General features: G+C 38.7%; 2 protein-coding genes across 3 annotated transcripts in view; one reads left to right on the top strand and one right to left on the bottom strand.

Moving 5' to 3' along the window:
* Positions 1 to 280: 280 nt before the first annotated feature.
* Positions 281 to 13115, bottom strand: mthfsd (methenyltetrahydrofolate synthetase domain containing). Of its 2 annotated transcripts, none has more exons than XM_057850021.1 (8): positions 12955 to 13115; positions 12758 to 12861; positions 8967 to 9080; positions 7728 to 7841; positions 7564 to 7654; positions 5494 to 5606; positions 4855 to 4980; positions 281 to 1162 (listed from the first exon to the last, which is right to left on the bottom strand). In XM_057850021.1, exons 1-8 carry the CDS (start codon positions 12980 to 12982, stop codon positions 425 to 427), a joined length of 1428 nt encoding a protein of 475 aa, XP_057706004.1. In that variant the 5' UTR covers positions 12983 to 13115; the 3' UTR covers positions 281 to 424. The 2 variants fall into 2 exon arrangements, with proteins under 2 accessions (XP_057706004.1, XP_057706014.1); XM_057850031.1 differs by lacking the exon at positions 8967 to 9080 and adding an exon at positions 9135 to 9248.
* Positions 13116 to 17041: 3926 nt separating this feature from the next.
* Positions 17042 to 24924, top strand: part of dbndd1 (dysbindin domain containing 1) — a 34304-nt gene continuing 26421 nt past the window's right edge. The window contains exons 1-2 of the mRNA XM_057839713.1: positions 17042 to 17448; positions 21357 to 21512. Coding sequence (XP_057695696.1) covers positions 17418 to 17448; positions 21357 to 21512 — 187 coding nt within the window. The 5' untranslated portion in view covers positions 17042 to 17417. The remainder of the gene's footprint in view (positions 17449 to 21356; positions 21513 to 24924) is intronic.

The raw sequence follows: 24924 nt of genomic DNA on the forward strand, positions 1-24924 counted from the left end.
TTTATTTTTTTAAATTACTTTTTTCCCTCACCTTTGTAAGGTAAATTTTTGGAATACGGATCACCAAACAAAAACGAGTTGAAAAAGTATGGAAACTAGAAAGCGTTTGTGTCAAATGTCGCCACAAGATGGTGCTACTTGTCCCTGCATGGTCCTTTTCACAGTACCTAGAAAAGAAAATTCTTTTGAGCAAGAGTACGTTTTTGAAAACAAGAGAACACTGGGAGAAAATTCTCAAAATGCTGACACGCTAACCACTTTATTTTAAAATAATAATAAATAAATAAGGGAAAGTCTTCACATTTTGATGTACTAATGTTGCATATTTTATTCAGATTTTGCTTAATATAAAATTGTGTCTCTACAGTTACCAAACCAAACTGTTATAAGGCATTTCAAGGTTAGTGGAGTTATTCTTCTGTTTCTATTGCTCAGTCTGCTTTTGCTCTCCATGCTTAGAATCAGCTACTTCCATGTCAGATGTTGGAGCCGGTGTGGCTTTGGGTTTGCGATTGGAAGGGCCGGGTCTCTTGCTGCGGCGCTGGCTCTTTGCCAGCTCGGCCTGCACACTGTGCCCATTCAAGCTGAGCCCCTGTAGCGCCTCCAGCGCCTTCTCGGCAGCCTCTGGGTTGCTGTAGTCCAAGAAGGCGCGGTGCTGAGCTCCCTGCCAGGTGAGTCGAAGCGGCGCCGCATCTCTCTCTCGAAGGGACGTCTTCAGCTCGCTGACGCGCAACCCAGTGGGGATACCGCCCAGATATACCGTGGTGACACTGAGTGGGGTCTTACTAGTGTTTAGAACTTCACCTCCTGCCTCCTCCGAATTCTTTTCCTTTGTATTTTTTCCAGTTTGTCCCTTCCTTCTCTTCCTCCTCTCAGCAACCTCACCCTCACTTCCTCTACTTTCTTTCCTTACTCGAGCGGGACGCTGTCTGGCGTTCCCTTCCGGTTCAACACTTTTCTCCTCCATGGTTTCTTCCTGGACATTCTGACGGGCTGATTTCTGCCTCGGCCTGCGTCGGCTTTGCTTTTTGGGGGCATCGCTTTGCGGAAGAGGCTCGGACGAAGGAGGTGCCTCCCCCAGCGTGACGTCCTTCCCCGCCTGCTCCTCCAGAGCCAGGAGTTTCTTCAGGATGGGGATCTTCTCCATCTTTTCAGGGTACAGCTGAGGGCACAAAACTTGGCAAACTCAGTCATGCTGATAGAGGGTGAGGGTAAGAATGTATAAGTGACATTAACTCATTGGCTGCTACCAAATTAATTTGAACTCAGAGGGCTGAATGATCATGTTTCAGGGTCACTGATGGTGATTGATGCCCATTTTGATTTGGAGGGCACGGAGTGAATAACAAGATCATTATGGATTGGACAAAAATCAGCGTTAGTGGCAAGAAACAAGGGTTTCCTAAATTTAAACCAAGTTCGCTTGAAAAATGCACTCCTGCAATCAAAGTACTGGCCGACATTAAAGTCAAGTAAAGTACATAAGAACTACTACAACAGGACTATATTACGGTGGACCTGAAGTGCAAAACAAAACGGCAAATCACATAACAAAAAAACAAAACACAACAACAAATTAAAAAAAAAAACAATGGCAAATAATATAACAAAAAAACAAAACACCAAATCACATAACACATACAAAAATTTTTTTTTAAACACAATGACAAATTATATGACAAAAAACAAATAAAAAAACACAACGACAAACCCAAAAATGAAATTACATTAAGGAACCAGAAGAGGTAAGTACCAATAAAAAAACAAACAAACAAACAAAAAAACTAATTTCCAATTGGACAAATCCACTGGAGAGGCTAGGTACTAATGAACTACGAATTTACTCCGCTTCTGGCGTGGAATTTCAAATTAAGCATTACCCAAAGACGCGAATTTAGCTGCCGCTATAAAGGAATATTTTTATTTGGCACATACATATGCAGTAAAATATTGATGTAAAATATTACTTCATACGTATGTCCCGAATAAAAACATTCATTTACATAAATGAATATTTGTTTGATGTGCCAACGCTTCGCTCCCATTGGTTGTAGATAGTTGTTGATTGCATGACATGGGTGAGTGTGAGTAAATAAAGTATGTGTAAAAAGTGAGTTTGACTCGTGTGTTTAATTCAGGGAAGCATATTCCCGCTGTTAATCCCTGCTATTTACAATCATGGTGTCAGTTAACACACAAGTCTTTGTGCAAGCGAATCAAACCAATGGGAGTGTTGCGTTAGCATATCGAACGCACCAGTAGGAAAGTTGCGCTGACACACCATCGCGGCACCGGCAGTACTCCGAGTGACACAACAATAGAATATTCATATATATTCATTCACATACGTATGAAGGCAGGGGTCGCGTTAACCGGATATTTTCCGTCGTTGACCGGTTTTTTAAAACGGTGATGGAAAAAACTGAAGTCCGTCCGTCATTTTGACAGGTTGCAATTCACACCCCAGACCACAGGGTCGCGAGTTAGCATATTAATTAGCTATTGTCTCTCTTAATGCATGACGTCGTTGGCTCTTCTGTCAGAATATTGTAGCATCACCGGGGTCTGGCAGTGGCACCGTGATTGACACATCAACGCGAGGTTCTTATTGGTGCACCCGGTGTGCCAGCGCGTCATCCAATTGATGGACAAGATTGCCGCCTGTGTATAGACCCCAATCACATGATGTCACAACTCCGCCCCCCTGACTGGAGCCGCCATATTGTGTGTCAGCTCGTCATGTTTACACATTACCGCTACGTACATGCCTCCTATTTCAGCGTGTTTTTCTGCTCGTTAATATTAATAATCAAAATGGTGAAGGCGTGTGTGGCGGTTGGTTGCTGTAACAGAGAAGATAGACGGAGAGACTTGAAGTTCTACCGTATTCTGAAAGACCCGAAGATGAGAGCGAGATGGACTGCTGTAATTCGACAAGAAATCTGGGCACCAAACGATCACCACAGACTATGTAGTAGTCATTTTATATCTGGTAAGATGCATTTAATATATATTTAGAAGATTTTGGGCTGACAACCACAGTTAAGATCATTGTGTGACGTTGGTGATTGGGGTCTATATCGTCACCTCTTTTTTTTTTCTTTTTTCTTCTTTTTTTGGGGGGCGGAGTTGTTGGCGGTAAGCAGAGTAAAAAGGGAGAAAAATACCACGACTTCCGTGTCTAATTTTTCGCCGCCAAGCAAGCATTACAATATTAATTAAAAATGAATGAAAACTAAATACTATTGAATATGTCATCATTATCATTTTAAAAATTTAAGTGACGGGTAAAAATAGACTATGACCGGATTTTTATGACCCTGTCAGTCAAAATGACAGACAACGAAAATGTCTAGCGCAACCTCTGGTATGAAGTAATGTTGTAGTGGAAGCCACATTCGGGTCTTTGGTAATGCTCATTTTCAAATACCACACCAGAAGCGTAAAAAACTTTCTAGTTTATAAGTACCTACCCTTAGCGGTAGATTCATCCAATCAGCGATAAGTGTACTTTTTGAGTGGTACCTACCTCTTCCAGTTCCTTAATGTAATTATATTTTCGGATTTGTCGTTGTGTTTTTTTAATCGTTTTTTTTTTGTTATGTGATTTGTCCTTGTGTTTAAAAAAAAATTTTTTTTTTGTTATGTGATTTGCCGTCCTCTTTTTTATTATTTGTTATGTGATTTGTCGCTGTGTTTTTGGTTTTTTGTTATGTGATTCGTCATTGTTTTTTAATTTTTTTTCCTGGTACGTGATTTGTCCTGTTTTTTTTTTTGTTGTTGCGTGATTTGTCGTTGTTTTTCAATTTTTTTTGTTATGTGATTTGCCGTATTGTTTTTGTTTATTGTTTTTTTTTTTTGTTATGTGATTTGCCGTTGTGCTTTTTGATTTGCTGTTGTGTTTTGCACTTCAGGGCCACCGTACTATACTGATTCTTTCATATGTCAATAGAGAGAACTCTCACACCACTAATTTGAAAATTGAATAGTTTGATCCAAAGCAGCACATTAACATATGCAAGTTAATAAAATGGGAGAATCTGACAAATTAATTTGTGCCATTTCGTACGGCCTAAGCCTGTGTCATAATAACAATCACTTCCTTTTATAGCAGCGGGACATTTCACTTCCCGAGCAGTTAAAAATAAGACTGCTGTCTTGATTTGTTGCATCTTGGAGTGCATGTGTCAGCCTTTGATGCTGACCAGACGAGAATATACGAGGCCATTGTTTTTACAGTGGCCCGTTTGACCCGACAACACCCTCACCCCCACACACAAACCCCTGCCTCTGCGGAGCCCGCGCAGACTACGCTTTGATTTTCACACATGGCCTTCCTGCCAGTGAGGTCAGCAGGTCCTGTTTACTTACAAGTGTTTTGAGGAGCACATAGGTTTGCAGACAATACTGCACAAGACAAACGTGCCGATCGTGTCTTATGTGAGAGTAGTCTAAAAATTTACATAAAAAGTATGATAAACATGTGTTGACATGAGTTTGGTGTTCAAATCCACATAATTTTACTTTTTCATTTTACAGACTATAACAAATGTCAGGTTTGTTGTTTTACAATTTTTGTTTTAAGAACGAAAGGTCCGTAAAGGCCAGCGTTGCTCTGAAAAGTGGCAATCAGCCATTTGTCGAGACTCACTGAACTATGTTGGCAACCCTAAAAGAATCGTTTAAAAAATAAATCACATTATTTAATCTATGGCACATGTCATTTTATTCATTTTTGGTACAATTTGTGATGGAGATGTTTCCCTTTCTTTCAGTTTAACTTGATTATCATGCAGGGTGGTAACGTGGATAAATTAGCACTGCAGCTGAGATTTGAGAAAATGCTCCCTTTACCTTAGTCCAGATGATTCCTTGTGGTTTGGGAAGCAGGCAGTTTGTCTTAATGACTCTGCTTGGAGTGAGTATGTAGTCCACTGTCAGGTCGTGTCTTTCCATGAGTTCTTCAGGAATGTCCACAACCTGATGGACAAAAGAAAAAGCGCAAGACAAGGTTTTGATCAAGTGCATCTCGGCGGAAATAATCTAGTCTGACATTTTGAGAAAACCAAAACTGTATTTCATTTTTAACATGTGTAATAGTGGAGAAAAACGTTTATGAAAGCCAATATTTCCAAGAAGTAGGAAAACTAGCTGTTTGCAGATATTCTTAAATGCCAGTACAATTTTAGCCAATCAAGTGCGAGGATTTCAGATTTTCCTGCCTACTCGTCACACATTGGCTACCCACTGAAGTATGTGGGTCTATTGGAAAAACAAGCTTTAGTGGCTCTTGGAAGTGAGGTGGCAATTGCCTGAATCCCATACAGAGAATGGAGAAAAAAGTGAATATAGCAACGTACTTTGAATCTGAGTGGAGCATTACAGACAGGTGCATTTGCCAACTTGTGATTGCGTTTCCTTTCTATAAGCCATGAACTGAACTCAATTGAGAAATTTCTATGGAATTTCTAAAAATAGCAAAGAAACTATAACCTGACAGTCGTGGACAACAGTGACCACCACTGTTGAATCGTCCACCGCTTTCATTGAGACCATCATTGCATACTCCAGGTCAGCAAAGCCCTCCCCTTTTCCAATGCGGAAACCTGGAAGGCAGAAATTTGAAAGGGTTTTTTGTAGGGTGGCATTCACAGAAAAAAAAAACCTGCAACAGTCTATAATTTTGGGTCAGCCATTATAGGCTGTTAAAAAAAATCAGCTTCACTATTAGAGGACTGTCACAAAGCGTAGATTACGCCAACAATACGGCATGATCTCATTATGGCTAAACAACAAGAAAAACAAAAAAGGCTAATCTTATCGTAAAGATTTAAATGATGAGGTTGCAACATGGTTTTAAAGTAATAACTGTCCAGTGGGGCATCAGCTAAACACAGTGCAACTAGGGCTGCAACTAACAATTATTTTGATAATTGATTAATCAGACAATTAAACTATTAATCAATTAATTTTTAAAAAAAAATTTCAATTAGCTTCACAATTTACCTTGAAGTTGTTTTAGGCTTGTTGTCAGTAACAATGAAGACAAAATGGATTACCGTATTGGCCAGAATATAAGACTGTGTTTTTTGCATTGAAATAAGACTGAAAAAGTTGGGGTCGTCTTATGTTCGTGGTCTACAAATTATACCCATTCACGACGCTAGATGGCGCCAGATATCATTGAAGCGGCTGCTGAACTTGAGGAGTAATGTTCTGTTATGACAGATCTCAGCTACTCTAAAGTTTAACCAGTTTGCATTATTTTATTGCAATGTTTTTCCTTATTCAGATTTGTTTCAAGACTACAGTTACAGTTAGACTTCACTTTGATGCTTATTGTAGTTATTGCAATTTTGTTGTTTTATCACAATAGATTGGTTTATTTACATTTCAAAAACCAGAAGCCATTCATTTACGAATGTGATTGCACTTTAGTTTACATATTTTAAATGTTCAGATATTAAGATTTGAATGAGGCAAAATAACATGCTTTTTCTTTCAAATATATAGTTATAATGATTTGTTTCAGATGTATTGTAATTATTTTCTGTATAAAAATTAATTTGGTGTTCAAATTCGGGCCAATACGGTACTTTTTCTTTCAAAAACAATATTTTATTACAACTTCCTGACTTAACTCTAGTCTACAACTGCATCGATTATCAAATTCATTGGCAACTAATTAATTAATCGATTTAATCGATTAGTTGTTGCAACCTTATCAAGAAGCTATTTTGATGTCCGATAATTGGCAAAAATTTGAATTTTTGTTTTCCAAAGTAAAAGCAAATTTATTTTCATGTCCTACTTTGACTTAACAAAAAAATAATGAGGAATATATTTACAACTGAGAAGTTATATGTATAACAATAATAATAATATATGTATAATAAAGTATAAGAATTTAGACAACTTTAAGGTGATGAAGGTCCTAAACGATTATTTGGTTGTTAAAATAGTTGTCGATTAATTTGCTAATGGATAAGTTGTTGATCAATCGATTAATTGTTGCTAAGTGCTACTATTACTTCAATGAAAATCTCGCGGCTTTGTCCACTTAGGGTCGACTTGTTTTAAATGACAGCAAATGCTTGTTTTGCAATATTTACTGTATGTCAGGCTGCTTAAACCAAATAATACAGTCTACACCACAAGAAGAGGGCAGACAACAAAAAATGATGTCATCCAATTAGCAATTCGTTCTTCTCAAACTTCTCCATATTTAGGTACACAATATACATTTTATATTATGCTGTGATCAAAACAGCCTGAAAACAAAAGCTCAAACACTTCTCACCAAATATTTTCAAAAACTTTTTGTGCCCAAATTTAAATGCTTGACTTAAGATTGACTTCATTACATTGACAGCATTTGATGTCCGACCTATTTGAACTGGAAGTGGCTGGCAGTGAGTAAAAAGCAACGAAGATAAGATGCCAATCATTTTAACCCCAAGTCAAACTTTCAATTACATGTTTAATGTTTTATACTTTTTGAGAATTATGCTTCCTTGTTTCACTATTTAATTACAAACCCGAAATAAAAATATAGTTCCTCACCATTCTCTGACACAGCCACCGAGCCAACAACAACAAGGTCAACCTTGACTTTGGCATCCAGGCCGATTGGCACACTGAACTCTTTCACGCCCTGCAGGTGAGAAATTTCCACTTTGGCCTGATGCAGTAATAATGACGAAAACTATTTGTGAAAATGCTCAAACCTGAGAGGAAGAGCATACACGCAGCTTTTCTTTGTTGGCTGCCGGTGGGGGGACTATCTTGTTAAAAAGGCCGGAACGAAGACGAGGAGTTGGGACCAACAAAGTTTTCTGTGCCTTCAGAAAAAAATTGAAGAAAAAACATACATCTAATTTAAAAAAAAATTCAATCAATTGCAATCTTGACATGCGAATTTCAGTGAACTGGAACTGGGTCAAGAAAATGTCACAACAGTGTAATAATGAATTGTAACAGGGAAATTCATTGTACAGTGGTACCTCTACATACGAAGTTAATCCGTTCCAGGACCTTGTTTGTAAGTCGAAATGGTCGTATGTCGAGCAGGATTTTCCCATAGGAATACATTATAATTCCATTAATTCGTTCCACAGCCCAAAAACCTTCACTAAATCCTTAAAAAATACTGCTGGTACTTTTACAAATGGCAATTACACATAGCAAAACAAATAAATTATAAATCAAAATTGGAATAATAATAATAATAATAATAATTCCTGTATTAATGTAACGAATCGGGTTCTAATGTGGCGGACGTTTTTTTGCTGACCCTGAACGCACCGCGGGGCTGACGTGCCAGAGACAGACCGGTGAGCTTGAGTTTCACTTTCACTTTGAATGTTTTCTTGAGAACACCGTCAATTGCGGCAGACAGAAGGTGTTTTTGTTTTGAATAAGTTGTGAAATAAATGATAAAAACGTGGCGAAGTTGGCGATTTCTCTGGAGATGTTACCACAATAAGAATTGTCAGCTTAACTTATAAAGACTGGCGAACGATGGTCGGAGGAGGACCGTGGAGATGTATTGTTGAGCCATTTCACGGATGCCCACCCTACGCTCATATTTTTCTGTCATTTGCATCTTCATTTTGAAGGTAAGCGTCAACTTTTTCCTTGTTTCATCACCTGTACCAACCTTTTCTGAAACCAGTGTTGATTTGTCACACAAGAAAATCCACCGTGCGGTGCTGCCATTGTCGTCATTTTTCGAGCATGTCGTCGGATGTAGAAACAAATAGCGAGTCAAATTTTACGTCGGATGTCGAAAAGTTCGTGTGTCGAAGCGATCGTATGTAGAGGTACCACTGTACTGTACTTCTTTGCATTGAAATCAGCAAACCTGTAAAATTATACTATATTTTAATTCTTCAAGTGAACAAATACGACGTTAATCCAAAAGGAATGAAAGATAATCATTCCTGGTTCTTGGTGTGTGTGTCCACCTGAAGCACTGCTAGTCGAGCCCCCTCAAGAGGTTTATCGGGGTCCACCTTCACCTCAGCTGTCTGGGTAAATACTTCCAGCTCAGACAACTTGGGGCAAGCAGTGAAAGCCCCCTGGTCGGGAAAGAAAACAAGGGTATTGTGGGTGTTTAAAAAACAGCAACTTACTTCCAGCGTGACAAAGCGTGCATGCTCCTGTGGTCTGTCTGGATTTATTTTGATTGTCTGACTGGACTTGAACTCCTGCAGGACTGTCAGCCTATTACATGCTTGGACTGCACCCTGGCCAGGAAATGCAAAGACAGGACAAATAGTGTAGTAGAGCAAAGAAAGTTGCGTTGAGTTGATGGAAGGATGTCATTACTAATCCCATCATAAGGTACTCATTTGAATACTATGAAATAGGAAAAAAAAAAAAATTAATCGATTACGATTCAGAGGGTACTATTCGAGTATAAATCGATTAATTGATCCCCTCCAACTATTAGCTGCTTTTAATGTTTCGTACATTAGTTACAAAAATGCACAAAAATCCTGTCAGGCTTAAATAAACTACTATTTCAGTATCAAGTTAACAGTTCAAAACAGTAAATAAAATACTCAAGTCCCTATTCGGTTTCAGCAGCTTTAAACTAAATTCAATTAATTTAATGTAGAGCTGAAACGAGTACTCGAGCAACTCGAGTAACTCGAGTTTAAAAACTGATCCGAGTAATCGTTTGTTTTGACAGCTCTAAGCATCACGTTTTGCTCGGACAACTTTTAATGCGGAACAACGCGCTGTCACGTGCGGAGTGGAAGAAGGAAAAAAAAACAAACTTACTGCAGCCGACAGCCACCACAAACGACGCCGACGTTGCTAAATACTAGCCCGCACGATGCTACGTTGGTAACAGATACCGTCTGATGCGTCTCATAGACATCACATGTATGTTGAAGTAGATGCGAAATGACAGACTCGGCCGCGTCTGGGTAGCGTTAGCAAACAGCCGCCATCTTAAAGCAGTAGAGCGCTAAGCGCTAATAAAGAGCGCTAAACGCTAATAAATAAGATTAACGTTACTGTCGCTACTAGCTCACGTAACGTTAGCCCTGCGGAGAGCTAGGTTTCAATTAATTATGACCACTGTCGATGCGTGGCTAACGTGTCTTACATACAGGCTTTAACATAACATAGCATTGTGGAGTGATGAGGGTGTAAAATAAAAACATAATCATGCTAACTATCAATTTTAGCTCAGTAGTCATTGCTGGATAAAACACCAAGTAGCACTGGTCCCTAATGTGCTCCAATACAGCCTGTATCATACATTTATTTTGAACACTGCAAAAACTCAAAATCCTATCAGGACTTACAGTTTAGACTAACTTAAAACTTAACTAGAACTTAAAAATGGCTTGACACAAAGAGAAATTCAATTGAAACACGTGGGAAAAAATCCTAACTTTTAAGTGATGTGTGTTATCAAGCGTAACGGCATTTTTAGGTAATATATATATTTAATAAGATCTAAAAGTTTTTAGGTGAAAGCAGTGACTTAGTCTTTTTTTTTTTAATTCTAGTTACATCTGAGATGCAATAGTTGGCTGTTTTCAACAATATACATCGAAAATAAAGACATTGATTGACTGAAAATGGTTCAAGATTAGATGAAATGTCTTGTTTTCTCATGTATATTTATAATTGCTCTTCACCTAAAAATATTTGTTTTATCCGATTACTCGATTAATCGATAGAATTTTCAGTCGATTACTCGATTACTAAAATATTCGATAGCTGCAGCCCTAATTTAATGTTGTGAATCAACCGTTCAAGTTGTTAAAATCGCTCCCATTACGCCATAATTTCCCTTCTGTCTACTTTCGACATATGAAAGTTTTAAAACAGTTTCATCATTTAAATATAGATTCAAGTCAAGATTTTGCCGATTTAGGAGTATTTTAAATAAAAAGTTAATTTAGGTTCGCTCAGAAGGGTTCGCTACAACAGCTTTCCAGAGAAGTCTACTGCTTTAAAATGGCGGCTGTTTACCAATGCCGCATCTAGTTTCCTAAACATGTGCTAACACCGCCGAGTCTTTCATTTCGCATCCAGTTTTCTATACATGTGCTAACGCCGCCGAGTCTGTCATTTCGCATCTAGTTCTATATACATGTGATATCTACAGTGGGCGTAGTTTGTAGCGGCTGTCAGGTATTATTGTTTTTTTTATCTAGCGGCATGAGTTGAGCATGATATTTACTCTCAGTCCGTTCCTCATTGCGTCCAAAAGACTGCGCTGACAATGTTTCAGTTCCGCTTTACATGGCATATTTCAATAATCTGGATTTGGATGTTTGTGAATTGTTCTCAAATCTTCCACGGCCAAATCCCAAATAAACTAAGAATCTGAAATTTTGCACACCTCTAGTACATACAGTATCTTATTCATTTTAATTTAGTTTTTAATGACCACATATATACATTTTATTTATAACAACCATACTAGCTCAATTTAACACACACCAACTTTATTTTTACATTTCTTTATGTAAAAAACAGTATTTAAAAGTATTTTTGGTACTGTCATTTTGCACAACTGAATGGCAAAAAAAGCAAGTTGTGATTCCCTCACCCAGCTTTGGTGAAACCACTCTATAACGTTGGGATAGCTTTGTCCAAATTAAGGAAAAAAATCGTGCTGCACTGATTAATCGATTAACTTGAGTATTAGATTAGAAAAAAATATCGAATTAAATTTTGCTGCTTTGAATATTCGTTTATTTAAAGTGACGTTGTAATGGTTTATTTTAAAAGTGTTTGCTTTTGGTTTTATTGATTTGGGTGGATTCACTGCCTTCTACTCTGCCTCAATTCACATAGCTAAATCCAGGTGCTCCCTGTTAAGACCAACATAAGCTAAATTTTGTTTGAGCTAATGTTTTTTTAATGCATTCATAATTCAGTTTATAAGTATATTTTGCCTATTTTTGTGGGAATACCTGTATGTGTCTGAACCATTTGTTAAGAGCATTGTAAAAAAGTTAGCATTTTATAACATTTAAATTAGCGGACTTTTGCAATGTAAATTAGCCAATTGTTCTTTTGTTGTACATAGATCCTTATTGATTTTTTTTTTTTTACACCGTTTGAGGCTCAGCTCAGGTAATTTAATTTTTCATGTTCCTTATCCGATTACTCGGTTACCGTATTCGAACTAATGGTTTATCGCTTAATCGACTACTAAAATAATCGATAGCTGCAGCCCTAAAAAAAAAAAAAAAATCCCCCTCAATACATTCTGTTTTGACAGAAATAAAATCAGGTGACTTAAGAGTCGTACTCGCATAAAAAAATATGTGATCGGGACATCGATTATATATACACAAATTGTGTATACTGTATTATGTATATCATACCACAACAATATTTAAAATAAATAAATAAATTATATATATATATATATATACACACACATATATATATATATATAGAGAGAATTATAATTGAAACCTGCCATCTTGAGATATGGACATCTCATCTGGGTCATGCAGACCACTCATACCAAATACCAAATGTATAATATTGTTAAAAAAAAAAAAAAAAAAGTCCACGAATATAAACACCAGGTCTTCATGGGATTAAATTAGGTATTTCCACCTTTCTTTCTCATTTAATGGCCAAAGATATTCACTTGCCCTTTAAAAATGAAGCATTGATGGAGTGATTTCATGTTGCTTCTAGAAAATAAATAAATAAAGAGGACAAAAACAAGCCTGTAGCACATTTCTCATTTTCCCATTGGACTTGCCTTAAAATTGGGGATTCTGTTGTGAACGGGCCTAGGAAAATTGGCCAGATTCTTGTCTTCGATGTAGTCCCAAATCTTCTGACGAATGTCCCATTTTGTTGCTCCTAGTGAGATAACGAGGAGCGAGCTACATAACGTCATTTGCTAACAAATTACATCAAGCGATGGCGTCGAGTTTATTTTCCCGTGCAACCTACCTGGATTGATTTTAATGAGAGGCTCCATTATATTATGTGATGTAAATAATTCGCGTAGAAACTAGAATCTTTTGGAGTAGCAGCTTACACGTGAGATCAGTAAGTAACGTAACAGGACAGGAACAGCTGCGTGACCATGTTTATGCTCTGTACGGCGAAGCGGGAGGGCCAAACTGCAAAAAGGCGAAACTCAACTGTGTAATCGAAATACTGATTTAAATTTTAAATTCAAAATTTCCCTGACTTTGCCCGATATTTTTTTTCGCTCTACATTTGAACTGAATTATAAGACGTATCTCAACCAATTCAGTGTAAAAACCTCTACCACCGTTGCAAATAATAATCTGCAAGCTCACTGTTTGTCCACAAGATGGAAACCTCCACCAGCAAACTTCTTCTGTTAATGATTTTTTTTAAGCAAAGGTGAGGCATTGGGGCCGTACGTAAAATTTCATATGCTAGTAAGATACAATATAGAATTTTCATATTAATTTTATAGGGAAACATAAATGTTTAAACAGATTTACAACAGATGGATCTTATACATCACTTCAAGGGTGTAGGCAGGGGTTAATTTGTGCCGGATCTTGCCGGAACAAGATCCGGCACCTCTTGATTCTGGCCTCCCTGTGTTCCGGGACTTATTTGGGCAGCTCCGGCACCTCTAGTGTATAGAAAATAATTACGTGTTGGCCTGAATATAAGACGGCCCTGATTATAAGACGATCCCCTCTTTTTCAAGATTCAAGTTTGAAAAAAGACTTTTTGAACAGCAAATTAATTTTTATACAGAAAATAATTACAGTACATCTGAAACAAATGATTATAACAATATATTTGAGAGAAAAACCATGTTATTTTGCCTCATTGAAATCTTAACATCTGAACATTTAAATATGTAAACTAAAGTGCAATCACATTCGTAAATGAATGGCTTCTTGTTTTTGAACTGTAAATAAAACAATGTATTGTGATAAAACAACAAAATTGCAATAACTGCATTAACCATCAGCGTGAAGTCTAACTGTAACTGTAGTCTTGAAACAAATCTGAATAAGGAAAAACATTGCAATAAAATAATGCAAACTGGTTAAACTTGAGAGTAGCTGAGATCTGTCATGACAAAACATCGCTTCAATGATATCTGGCGCCATCTAGCGTCGTGAATGTGTATAATGTCTAGACCGCGACATAAGACGACCCCCACTCTTTCAGTTTTATTTCAATGTTAAAAACACCGTCTTATATTCGGACCAATACGGTATAATATGAAAACGTTTTTTAAAAAATGTATTGTAATAGCCCCGAATGGGGGAAAAGAAGGAGGGGAGTCATTGGTGTCTTTCTCCACTTTATTGTGGCAACAATAAGAAACAAATAAACAAAATTACAGCAGACTGCCGCCACGTTCAACCGCAAACTTTTGCTTGTCGCCCGTCTCCCCCTGGCTTCCTACTACTCACAGCTCTCCAGTCCCAGCGTCTCTTAAACAAAGGTATCGAACACACAACGTGCTGACAACTTTGTTCCTTTATTAACACATGGAACTAACAGCACGAACAGAACTTGCGGCTCTCGGTAGGCTGTGCCTCTCTATCGCACTCCTGCATCACGTGACCAAAACAACAGTAACGTTGCGTGCACTTCAGGGTGCTTCGGAAAACATTATATCAGAATATTTCACATAGTTACGGACATTACAGTATAAAATAAAATAATAATATGCATAAATTACTTTACAGAACAAATCCCAAGAATTGCATGTTGTTTATAAAAATTTAACGTCATTTTAAAGAGTCAGAGATTTGTTGATGCACTGAAAAGCTGGACCAACAAATCACGGGATCACGGAAATGGACTGTGATTGGTCCGCTAAGACTGTTGTTTCTGGTTCAGCGTGAAATTACCGCCATTGTAAAACATTATTTTTCTACACGCAAAAATGGACCAAACCGACGGGAGTATCATCGAAGAATAAGTCTCGTCAAGACATTATTATGATTGCCAAATGGTAAGGTCGGCGATTGAAAAAAAAAAAAAAAATGGAAGAACCACCGAGAAGCGGTGACCCAGTCGGCCAAAAACTGCCAACTTTTTATCACTTTATGTCGTATTTTTGGTTGGTGCACTTCATCATTTATTGTATACATATGTTTGCTGTGAGTCTGTGACTTATTTACGTGTCACACTTCAAGTATATGAAGAATAAAGCACAGGTTTTGTGTCAAAAGAGTTGTTTTGATCTTTAATTTTCAATAACAGACAGTTCACACACGATACATCATTACTGATTGAAAGTGCCTCGGTGCTTTTTACGATAACGTTAAAATCAAGGCTCCCAACGCAGTTTTGGAAGTTCCATAGACGCCACAAATCTGCTATGGCTGGTTGTAGGACACGGCAAACAAATCTGGAGGGCTTTGCAGACCTTGGACGCAGTGCTCGACGCCAGTTTGAAGCTAGCCGCCACAGCTAGCTGTCTCCACCCGAGTCTAGAACTCTCTGTGCGGCATCAAAAGTCGGCCAGACCGCCTCGAAACCGTCTTCTGCGTCGCCTGCCCCTCTACATTTGTATTATCAACATTTATTCAATGTTGATGAGCCGAAGATTTACATTCTAGCGTTCCATCTTGCATTGTTTATTTTTTCTCCGTCAATCCAGACTCGCGGAAGTCAACAAGCATGCCCCCAAACCGTACAAACATAACGCCACACCCCTCTAGTGGCATGGCGGCGAATTACAGAGCAACGCGTTCCCTCACCGCAGAAATATTGAATACTCATTGACGCCATAATCACTTAGCCGTCACCGCAACGCAGGAGTATGACTCAGGCTTTAGCCACACGGTTGCTAAGCGTCATTTGCTATTGTTTAGCCACAATTGGATTCATTACCTTATTACTATTCATTCTTCACAGAGCCGCTGGAAACAGAAATGTCGTTTAATCCATTTGCAGGCAACCGGGAAATTGATTTTTGAGTCATCAATGATTTTACGGCACGGTTCGGATGTGCGCTGGTCCTCATGGGAAACGCAGTCTTCCTTCAGGCAAAACACTACTGCTCTTGTCCACCGGCGTCGCTAAAATCGGCCAAAACTGAAAAGTTGCCTAGTGTTGCTTTAAATGGTGCCTCGCCATTAGCTCAGGTGTCTAACCTTACAATATGTTGGATTTGAAATCAATGTAGGAAAATGTGTAGACATTCAGTGTTTTGTTTTACTGTCGCTGGACATTTTCTCTTTGTTCTGCAGTTTCTTATAGTAGTGTAAATATAAATATATATTTTTTGCAATATCCTTATACCCGTGGATTATTTTATTACTGTTATTACTGTACATATATAGACATCAAATCAATTTCAGCTAGGAAGCCTGGTATGGAGTGATAACGTTTCACTGCCATTGACAGCGATAGACTTTAAATCTATTTTGACTGAGACAGCTGGCCCTTGCATCCTGATTTTTCTCAAAGTGGCCCCCAGAGGGAAAAAAAAGTTTGGACACCCCTGCTACATAAGGCAAGTGACTATTTTTGGTCGTTGATAAAAAAATCTTAACTTCCTTACGACCTGGCATGGAAATAACATTTTGAGCCATATAGGCTACAATATTGACATTTTGTATGCAAGTTTGCCTACCCAAATGACCCAATGTATGATCCAAAATGTGTGGCAGGCCTCAAATTACAATTTATTATTATTAGTATTGATCATGATTGTATTGAAAAATTATTTTTATTTTTAATGAATTAATACGTTTATGCATTAACAGACTTGGATAAAGTGGGAGGTATGGTAGCGATCATTCGCTCAAAATGGATTGGATGACTAGCACTGTCAATGGCAGCTGATGAGTTAAATGATTTTCCTATAAAGGGTTAACTGTCATAATTTACTTAAAGAAAAATTTTAACCCTACATTTTTCAACTGTTATGTGCAATTGTTTTACATTCACATTCATAGCCATCCATGGGAGAGCCCCCCCTGACACCCCTAGCCTCCCTCTCCCTGTCTGGGCAGGGAGCCAAGCTACACCCTCCCTTCCCCTCTCCCTCACTCTTCTCTAGCTCTGGATCTCAGTGGATTCTATACATGTCAAGCAAAGCCTCACAATGCTGCGCTTACTAAACCCGTGAGTTGAGGAATTTGCTGTGATGTGGCTGTTCCCAGACCCCCGCTTCGCCCCTCTGCAATGGACTCTCTGTCTGCGGCACTGATGGACCATCTTGGCAGGTGGACCGAGCGAGCAAATACACCTGTTTGGGATATCTTTGACAACGTAGGACAGAAAAAGAGAACAGTCTTCGGGAACTGAGCTTTTAACCACCCACCCTCTCCTCCCTCTTCCTTGCTCATACACACACGCACACACACTTGCCTCTCCCTTCTTCCCTCCCTGCTCATCTCCTCTACTGTCGGATGCTGGTGTGGTGAACAACAGGACACTCTTGGCTGAGCCGCATGGAGGCACAGGGAGGGGCTCCCAGCCCAGGTAAGAACACTATTCTTCATCTTCTTTACAATGATTTTATGATTTCTTGTTCATTTTTAACGTACAACCTACTGATGCTCATCCTCCAGTATGCACTTGATGCTCTTTTTTCAACACTTAGGTCACATGTCGGGCAAGAAAGAGTCGACATACTGTGGTCATTGTGTTTCTATGCTGTGGAGGTTTCACTCTCAAGTTGCGAACTCATTGCAGAAGAAGAGGGCCTCTTTTATGCAAACACACCATACTGTAGGTCAGCCATGCAGAAAGTGTACTGATGAGAGACAAATTGCGTTACAATAGTGGATGCATTGTGTGAAGGCTATCCAGAGAAGCCGGTTGTAGAGAAGCCACACACAATACCCTGTGGTGCATTGCACTGTTGACAGTAAAATGGATGTACCCTAACTTTCATGATAAAGTCAGACTATTTGGTGGTCGTGGTAATAAATCAATGTGGATATTTATAAGAAAAAAGTACATTCACCCCTATTAAAATGCAGGGTTTTGTGATAAATCATTTAAAGGTTTTTCTACTGTTGTGTTAAATGGGAGTTAGCACTCACCTGGCAACCTTTAATGCCACAATTAACCCTAAATAAAGTTTAGATGTGCTAATCCAGGCATCTCCCCCGTACATTTTTTACCATCTCTCATGAGAATGAAGATTTTGTGCAGTCACTGCGATTTTTACTTGCTTCCATCTTGTCTAAGCCCTCGCTTTTCACTCAAGAAAACCAACCTCTCGTCATGTGCTGCTACAGCCATGCTTCACTATAGGTATGGGGTTCTTTTGCTGATTAGCAGTGTTGTGTTTGTGCCAAACATACTTTTTGGAATCACGGGCAAATAGTTCAACCTTGGTTTAGGTGGACCAAGGTTGAACTTTATTTCCACTCAGAACAGAACAAAACCTTTGCTAAAAGAAAGAGGGTGAAGAAACAAAGTCAGAACAAGACCAGTAAAGCAGCTGAAGTTTATGTGGAGGTAATCGGAAGCTCTTTTAATTGGGGTAGCTGGTAAGTGTGTTTGAGTCCTATTTAACACCAGTTTGAATGTGATTGTTTAACTCTGATCACTGCTGCATCCCAGTTCCAACAGGGTGTGCGTACTTATGCAACAACATTATTACATAAGATATTGTTGTACAGATTACAGGCAACATTAATAGTGAAAAAGATTATACAATGATTCATCTTGTCCTCATTTATTTTCACAAAAACCTAGAATTTGAACAGTGGAGTGTACATTTTATACAACCGCTGTATGCATCAGGTAGGAAAAAAGTGAGGTTTGGTTGTGTAGCTGGCTTCAAACCCTGAGTCCTTATCAAAGTGTCAGAATGCTCTTTGACTTTGGAATATATTTGCATGAAACAAGCCTTTGAGCTGCTTGGTCAGCATATGCTTGTACTCAGTCGGCCAAGGTTTCCTTCTGCTTATCATTACATTCATGTTGGTACTTGACGATGAAGGGGTATTCATTTATGTAGATTAAATTCAATAAGAAAAAAAATCCATCAGGGAAAGAGTCCCGAATAATTGCATTGAAAAAGCAGGGGAGACACACATCCAATGTAAAGTTTCAGGTCATTTGTCCAGGCACAACTGCAGTAGCAAAGAGCTGAATCATAAATATTGTTACAAAGATAGTAATTCTATTGTTATGCAAGGTTATTACTGAACCTGACTGATTTAAATCATGAGGAAAGCCTTTTAGTATAATGGCATTTATATCAATGTATTAGATTGCTAAGGTGTACCAAAAGAATTGTCCAGCATTGTAGCGAGTAAAAAGATAAAGGCTTTAATAATCCTATATTAATAGCTATCAACGAGTGTGCTAAACACATATTGATTTACGGTGGGGAGGAACTTGGCTCAACTTTTGGCAAGCATACAGCACATCATTCCACTTGGCTTTCTCATTTACTCATCTGTCAGTCTGAATCACATCCCAAAAAATGTCTTGACAGAGGACATGCCAGCTAAGAACCCGAGAAGAAGTTCTCAGTTCAGTTTCTCTCATTCGAAAGGGAGAATCAGCAGGTGGTGTGAAGTTAGACTACCTGGCATGTAATGTAGAAATCCATTTGCACTTTCATGTCGTATCCTTTCATCCTAATTTGCGGTCTAAACATCAACCAAACATTTTACTCCAATAGCCGAGGTCACAAGATTGTTGGACCTCTCTGGGGAAATCAAGCAGTAATTACCACCAACGCTAAGAATTCATCACATCCTCTTCAGGTCTTCACATTTTTAATCTGAAGCAAGAAAAAAAAATAATAGCGGTGCCCATCTGGCACCACCATTCAGCAGCTGCTACTGTTTGCATCACATAAAAAAATAATACAGGCTCGTGCTTCAAACCTGTCATTGACTTGCTTCCAGCCCTCCCAGTTAAAATAGATTGGACGTCTATAGCTGTACGTGTGTTTTTAAAATAAATTATTTTACTGTACTAACTACCACAACATACAGTGGGGCAAATAAGTATTTAGTCAACCACCAAGTTCTCCTACTTGAAAAGATTAGAGAGGCCTGTAATTGTCAACATGGGTAAACCTCATCCATGAGAGACAGAATGTGGGAAATAAAACAGAAAATCACATTGTTTGATTTTTAAAGAATTTATTTGCGAATCATGGTGGAAAATAAGTATTTGGTCAATACCCAAAAGTTCATCTCAATACTTTGTTATGTACCCTTTGTTGGCAACAACGGAGGCCAAACGTTTTCTGTAACTCTTCACTCTTCGCTTGGTGAAAAGAAATCAACTGTGGGAGCAATTATTAGAAAATGGAAGACATACAAGACCACTGATAATCTCCCTCGATCTGGGGCTCCATGGAAGATCTCACCCCGTGGCGTCAAAATGATAACAAGAATGGTGAGCAAAAATCCCAGAACCACACGGGGGGACCTAGTGAATGACCTACAGAGAGCTGGGACCACAGTAACAGAGGCTACTATCAGTAACGCAATGTGCCGCCAAGGACTCAAATCATACACTGCCAGACGTGTCCCCCTGCTGGAGCCAGTACACGTCCAGGCCCGTCTGCGGTTCGCTAGAGAGCATTTGGATGATCCAGAAGAGGACTGGGAGAATGTGTTATGGTCAGATGAAACCAAAATAGAACTTTTTGGTAGAAACACAGGCTCTCGTGTTTGGAGGAGAAAGAATACTGAATTGCATCCGGAGAACATCATACTTACTGTGAAGCATGGGGGTGAAAACATCATGCTTTGGGGCTGTTTTTCTGCAAAGGGACTAGGACGACTGATCCATGTAAAGGAAAGAATAAATGCTGCCATGTATTGAGAGATTTTGAGTGAAAATCTCCTTCCATCAGCAAGGGCATTGAAGATGAGACGTGGCTGGGTCTTTCAGCATGACAATGATCCCAAACACACAGCCAGGGCAACAAAGGAGTGGTTTTGTAAGAAGCATTTCAAGGTCCTGGAGTGGCCTAGCCAGTCTCTAGACCTCAACCCTACAGAAAATCTGTGGAGGGAGTTGAAAGTCCGTGTTGCCCAACGACAGCCCCAAAACATCACTGCTCTAGAGGAGATCTGCATGGAGGAATGGGCCAAAATACCAGCAACAGTGTGTGAAAAGCTTGTGAAGAGTTACAGAAAACGTTTGGCCTCCGTTATTGCCAACAAATGGTACATAACAAAGTATTGAGATGAACTTTTGGTATTGACCAAATACTTATTTTCCACCATAATTTGCAAATAAATGCTTTAAAAATCAAACAATGTGATTTTCTGCACAATTAGTGGTTGACTAAATACTTATTTGCCCCACTGTATACCCTACAATTACTATACATAAGCATTTACATTCAAAACATTCAGGGCCAAACTCACATAATGCTAACCTGTGTGTTTGTGCTCCATTAGAGCCCGGTAAAGACATCCAGAAGCTGCTAAAGCCCTCCAGCTCAGGAAACCTCTCTCAGGAGCAGTTCCAGCAGCACGCCGCAAGCCAGGATGAGGAGGAGGAGGGCGGCTGGACAGGACACACTGCAAGCCTGCTGCACATCTCTGAGAAGAGACGTGAGTAGATGGAGAGGAGGGGGAGACATTTTTAAGAAACTCTGGAAAATAAAGCTTTAATGAACTCTTGAAAGCAAGTCCGATTATGTTCAATTCAACTGAATTGAGTTTAGAAAGTGTAAAATCACAGCAGAAATGATCTCAATGCACCAAAACATCATTCTGAGCGATAAAGTACCATTTTATCAAAAGATCTTTCCCAGTCCTTTAAAACCTATTAATGATTATAGACCTTTTAGGTATTCTGCTGGTCTATTCTTGAAGAGGCTAGAATGCTGAAAGGCTTCATTGTGCGTCAGTGCAACACTGCGCTGAATACTGGGGCTACGTGTGACAAGGCAGCTTTTATCTGCTCCACTAACTAAAGCGTTTTCCACTGGGACAGCTCATCCAGAGGCTAATGTCTGTGACCCACGGGCTGGCCTTGCCACCTGCCAGCACAACTCACCGTGTGTGCCTGGAGGCCAGTTCATTTAATAATAAAAAATAACGTAAGGCTCCAGACTGAATTATTTTAATAAGAGCACTGGACCTGCTAACCAAAAATCTTGAGGGCGCAAACTCTGAATCGACTTGCAAAATAATTCTTTACCAAAAACAGAATTTCATCCATGCATCCATGATGTTTCCTGACAAAACAATCTAGCCTCAGCAGCAAAATGTGTTTTCTCTTGCACACTGACTGACTGAAGTTTACTGGAGGTAAAATAAACACCCATAGTCTCCTTTACCATTATTATTTGTTTGGAAGAGTTATGTGAAACCTGTGGATTTGTTTCAAGATCTGCCTCCTTTTCAAACATCAGCCAATCACAGTAGAGTTAAGTTATTTATATGGCCTTCAAATAAAACCCTCTTAAAAATGCAATTTCTGATTTTAATCTATTTGTCCCCCTTCAGAAATGTCACAATGACTACATTCTAAAGTCTAAAGTAGTCCTTTAACATAACTCCTAAATTAATACATTTTACCCCCCCAATTTTTTCTTTTTTTAATTCAAGTGTTCGCCAATACAGTATAACATTAACAATATTCCTTTGGAATTTTGATGTAAAAACAAAATAAAACACTTCTTTGGTACTGCTTTCAAACATTAACATTTGTCCCTTAAAATAACTAAAAATGCAGTTTATCACACAATTCGGCTAAATATAACATAAATATGTTTTTTTTTTCTTTTACATAAATAATCTTCAACACAAATATTTAAATCTGTATTTCACCTAAACACTGAAAATCTTTTTAATTACCGGTAGTCAATGTTTGAACTTCTGGATTATTTCATTGCGAAGTTACACCAATGGACGTAGTACAGTAAACAAATAGTATACTGCCACTTAACCAATAAAGCATGCACCTCAAAGACTATAAAAGCACAGTTCGTTTTCAGAATCGTTTTCATTCAAATGTCTGGGAATGTTTTGGCAAAAAAAAATCAACATGACATTTTTTTGTATGTGTTGTGCTTGCACGAAAATGATGGTCATCGGAATCGGCAAGTACTAAGGACGTGTATGTAACTACATTTCAAGATCTAATTTCCAAACGCTGGTTACCCTACCCAAGATGGCCGCCAGCTTTACACGCTGCTGTAATAAAAGGAGCGCTTGTAGCTAGAGATGTCCCAATCGATCGGGATGTCGTCATTTTCAAAGTATCGGAATCGGCAAAAAATATTGGACATGCCTTTTTTTAATATATATACATTTTTTAAATTAAATCGTTTTCTAATTGTATTTAACGTTACAGACAAAACGTCTTACACTCATACAGAGTCTTTAGTTTCGGCTTAAACTAGGGCTATCAAATTTATTGCGTTAACGGTGGAAATAATTTTAAAATATTTAACACAATAAATGCATGCGCTGCACTACCCGCTCACGCATGTCGAATTCAGTCTATAATGGCACCGTGTAACGTATACATAGAGTTAAAAGGCAACGTTAAATGAGTAGCCTTTGAAGCTTTTTTTTAATTGGCTAAAGCCTTGCAATTCCTCTCTCAACAATTAGAAATATCGTGGGAAGCAATGTGGGGAAGAAAGGTAGAAGTTCTTTTTCTTTTCACCCTATTTTATTTCCCAATGCAATATATACATTGGTACCACTACGCACAGTCATGGTTGCACTTCCCATCATGCATTTGGGCAGAAGTTAAATGGCTACAGTATCATTTACTGAAAGCTCAACAAATACACTAGATGGCAATATTTAGTCACAATTTACAAGGTCACATTTATCCTTTAAGAATTACAAGTCTTTCTATCCGTGGATCCCTCGCACAAAAGAATGTTAATAATGTAAATGCCATCTTGAGGATTTATTGTCATAATAAACAAATACAGTACTTACAGTGCCTTGCAAAAGTATTCGGCCCCCTTGAACCTTGCAACCTTTCACCACATTTCAGGATTCAAACATAAAGATATAAAATTTTAATTTTTGTCAAGAATCAACAACAAGTGGGACACAATCGTGAAGTGGAACAAAATTTATTGGATAATTTAAACTTTTTTAACAAATAAAAAACTGAAAAGTGGGGCGTGCAATATTATTTGGCCCCCTTGCGTTAATACTTTGTAGCGCCACCTTTTGCTCCAATTACAGCTGCAAGTCGCTTGGGGTATGTTTCTATCAGTTTTGCACATCGAGAGACTGACATTCTTGCCCATTCTTCCTTGCAAAACAGCTCGAGCTCAGTGAGGTTGGATGGAGAGTGTTTGTGAACAGCTGTCTTCAGCTCTTTCCACAGATTCTCGATTGGATTCAGGTCTGGACTTTGACTTGGCCATTCTAACACCTGGATACGTTTATTTTTGAACCATTCCATTGTAGATTTGGCTTTATGTTTTGGATCATTGTCCTGTTGGAAGATAAATCTCCGTCCCAGTCTCAGGTCTTGTGCAGATACCAACAGGTTTTCTTCCAGAATGTTCCTGTATTTGGCTGCATCCATCTTCCCGTCAATTTTAACCATCTTCCCTGTCCCTGCTGAAGAAAAGCAGGCCCAAACCATGATGCTGCCACCACCATGTTTGACAGTGGGGATGGTGTGTTCAGGGTGATGAGCTGTGTTGCTTTTACGCCAAACATATCGTTTTGCATTGTGGTCAAAAAGTTCAATTTTGGTTTCATCTGACCAGAGCACCTTCTTCCACATGTTTCGTGTGTCTCCCAGGTGGCTTGTGGCAAACTTTAAACGAGACTTTTTATGGATATCTTTGAGAAATGGCTTTCTTCTTGCCACTCTTCCATAAAGGCCAGATTTGTGCAGTGTATGACTGATTTTTGTCCTATGGACAGACTCTCCCACCTCAGCTGTAGATCTCTGCAGTTCATCCAGAGTGATCATGGGCCTCTTGGCTGCATCTCTGATCAGTTTTCTCCTTGTTTGAGAAGAAAGTTTGGAAGG

Source organism: Corythoichthys intestinalis, chromosome 1 (assembly GCF_030265065.1).
Source record: "Corythoichthys intestinalis isolate RoL2023-P3 chromosome 1, ASM3026506v1, whole genome shotgun sequence".
Lineage (NCBI taxonomy): Eukaryota > Metazoa > Chordata > Actinopteri > Syngnathiformes > Syngnathidae > Corythoichthys > Corythoichthys intestinalis.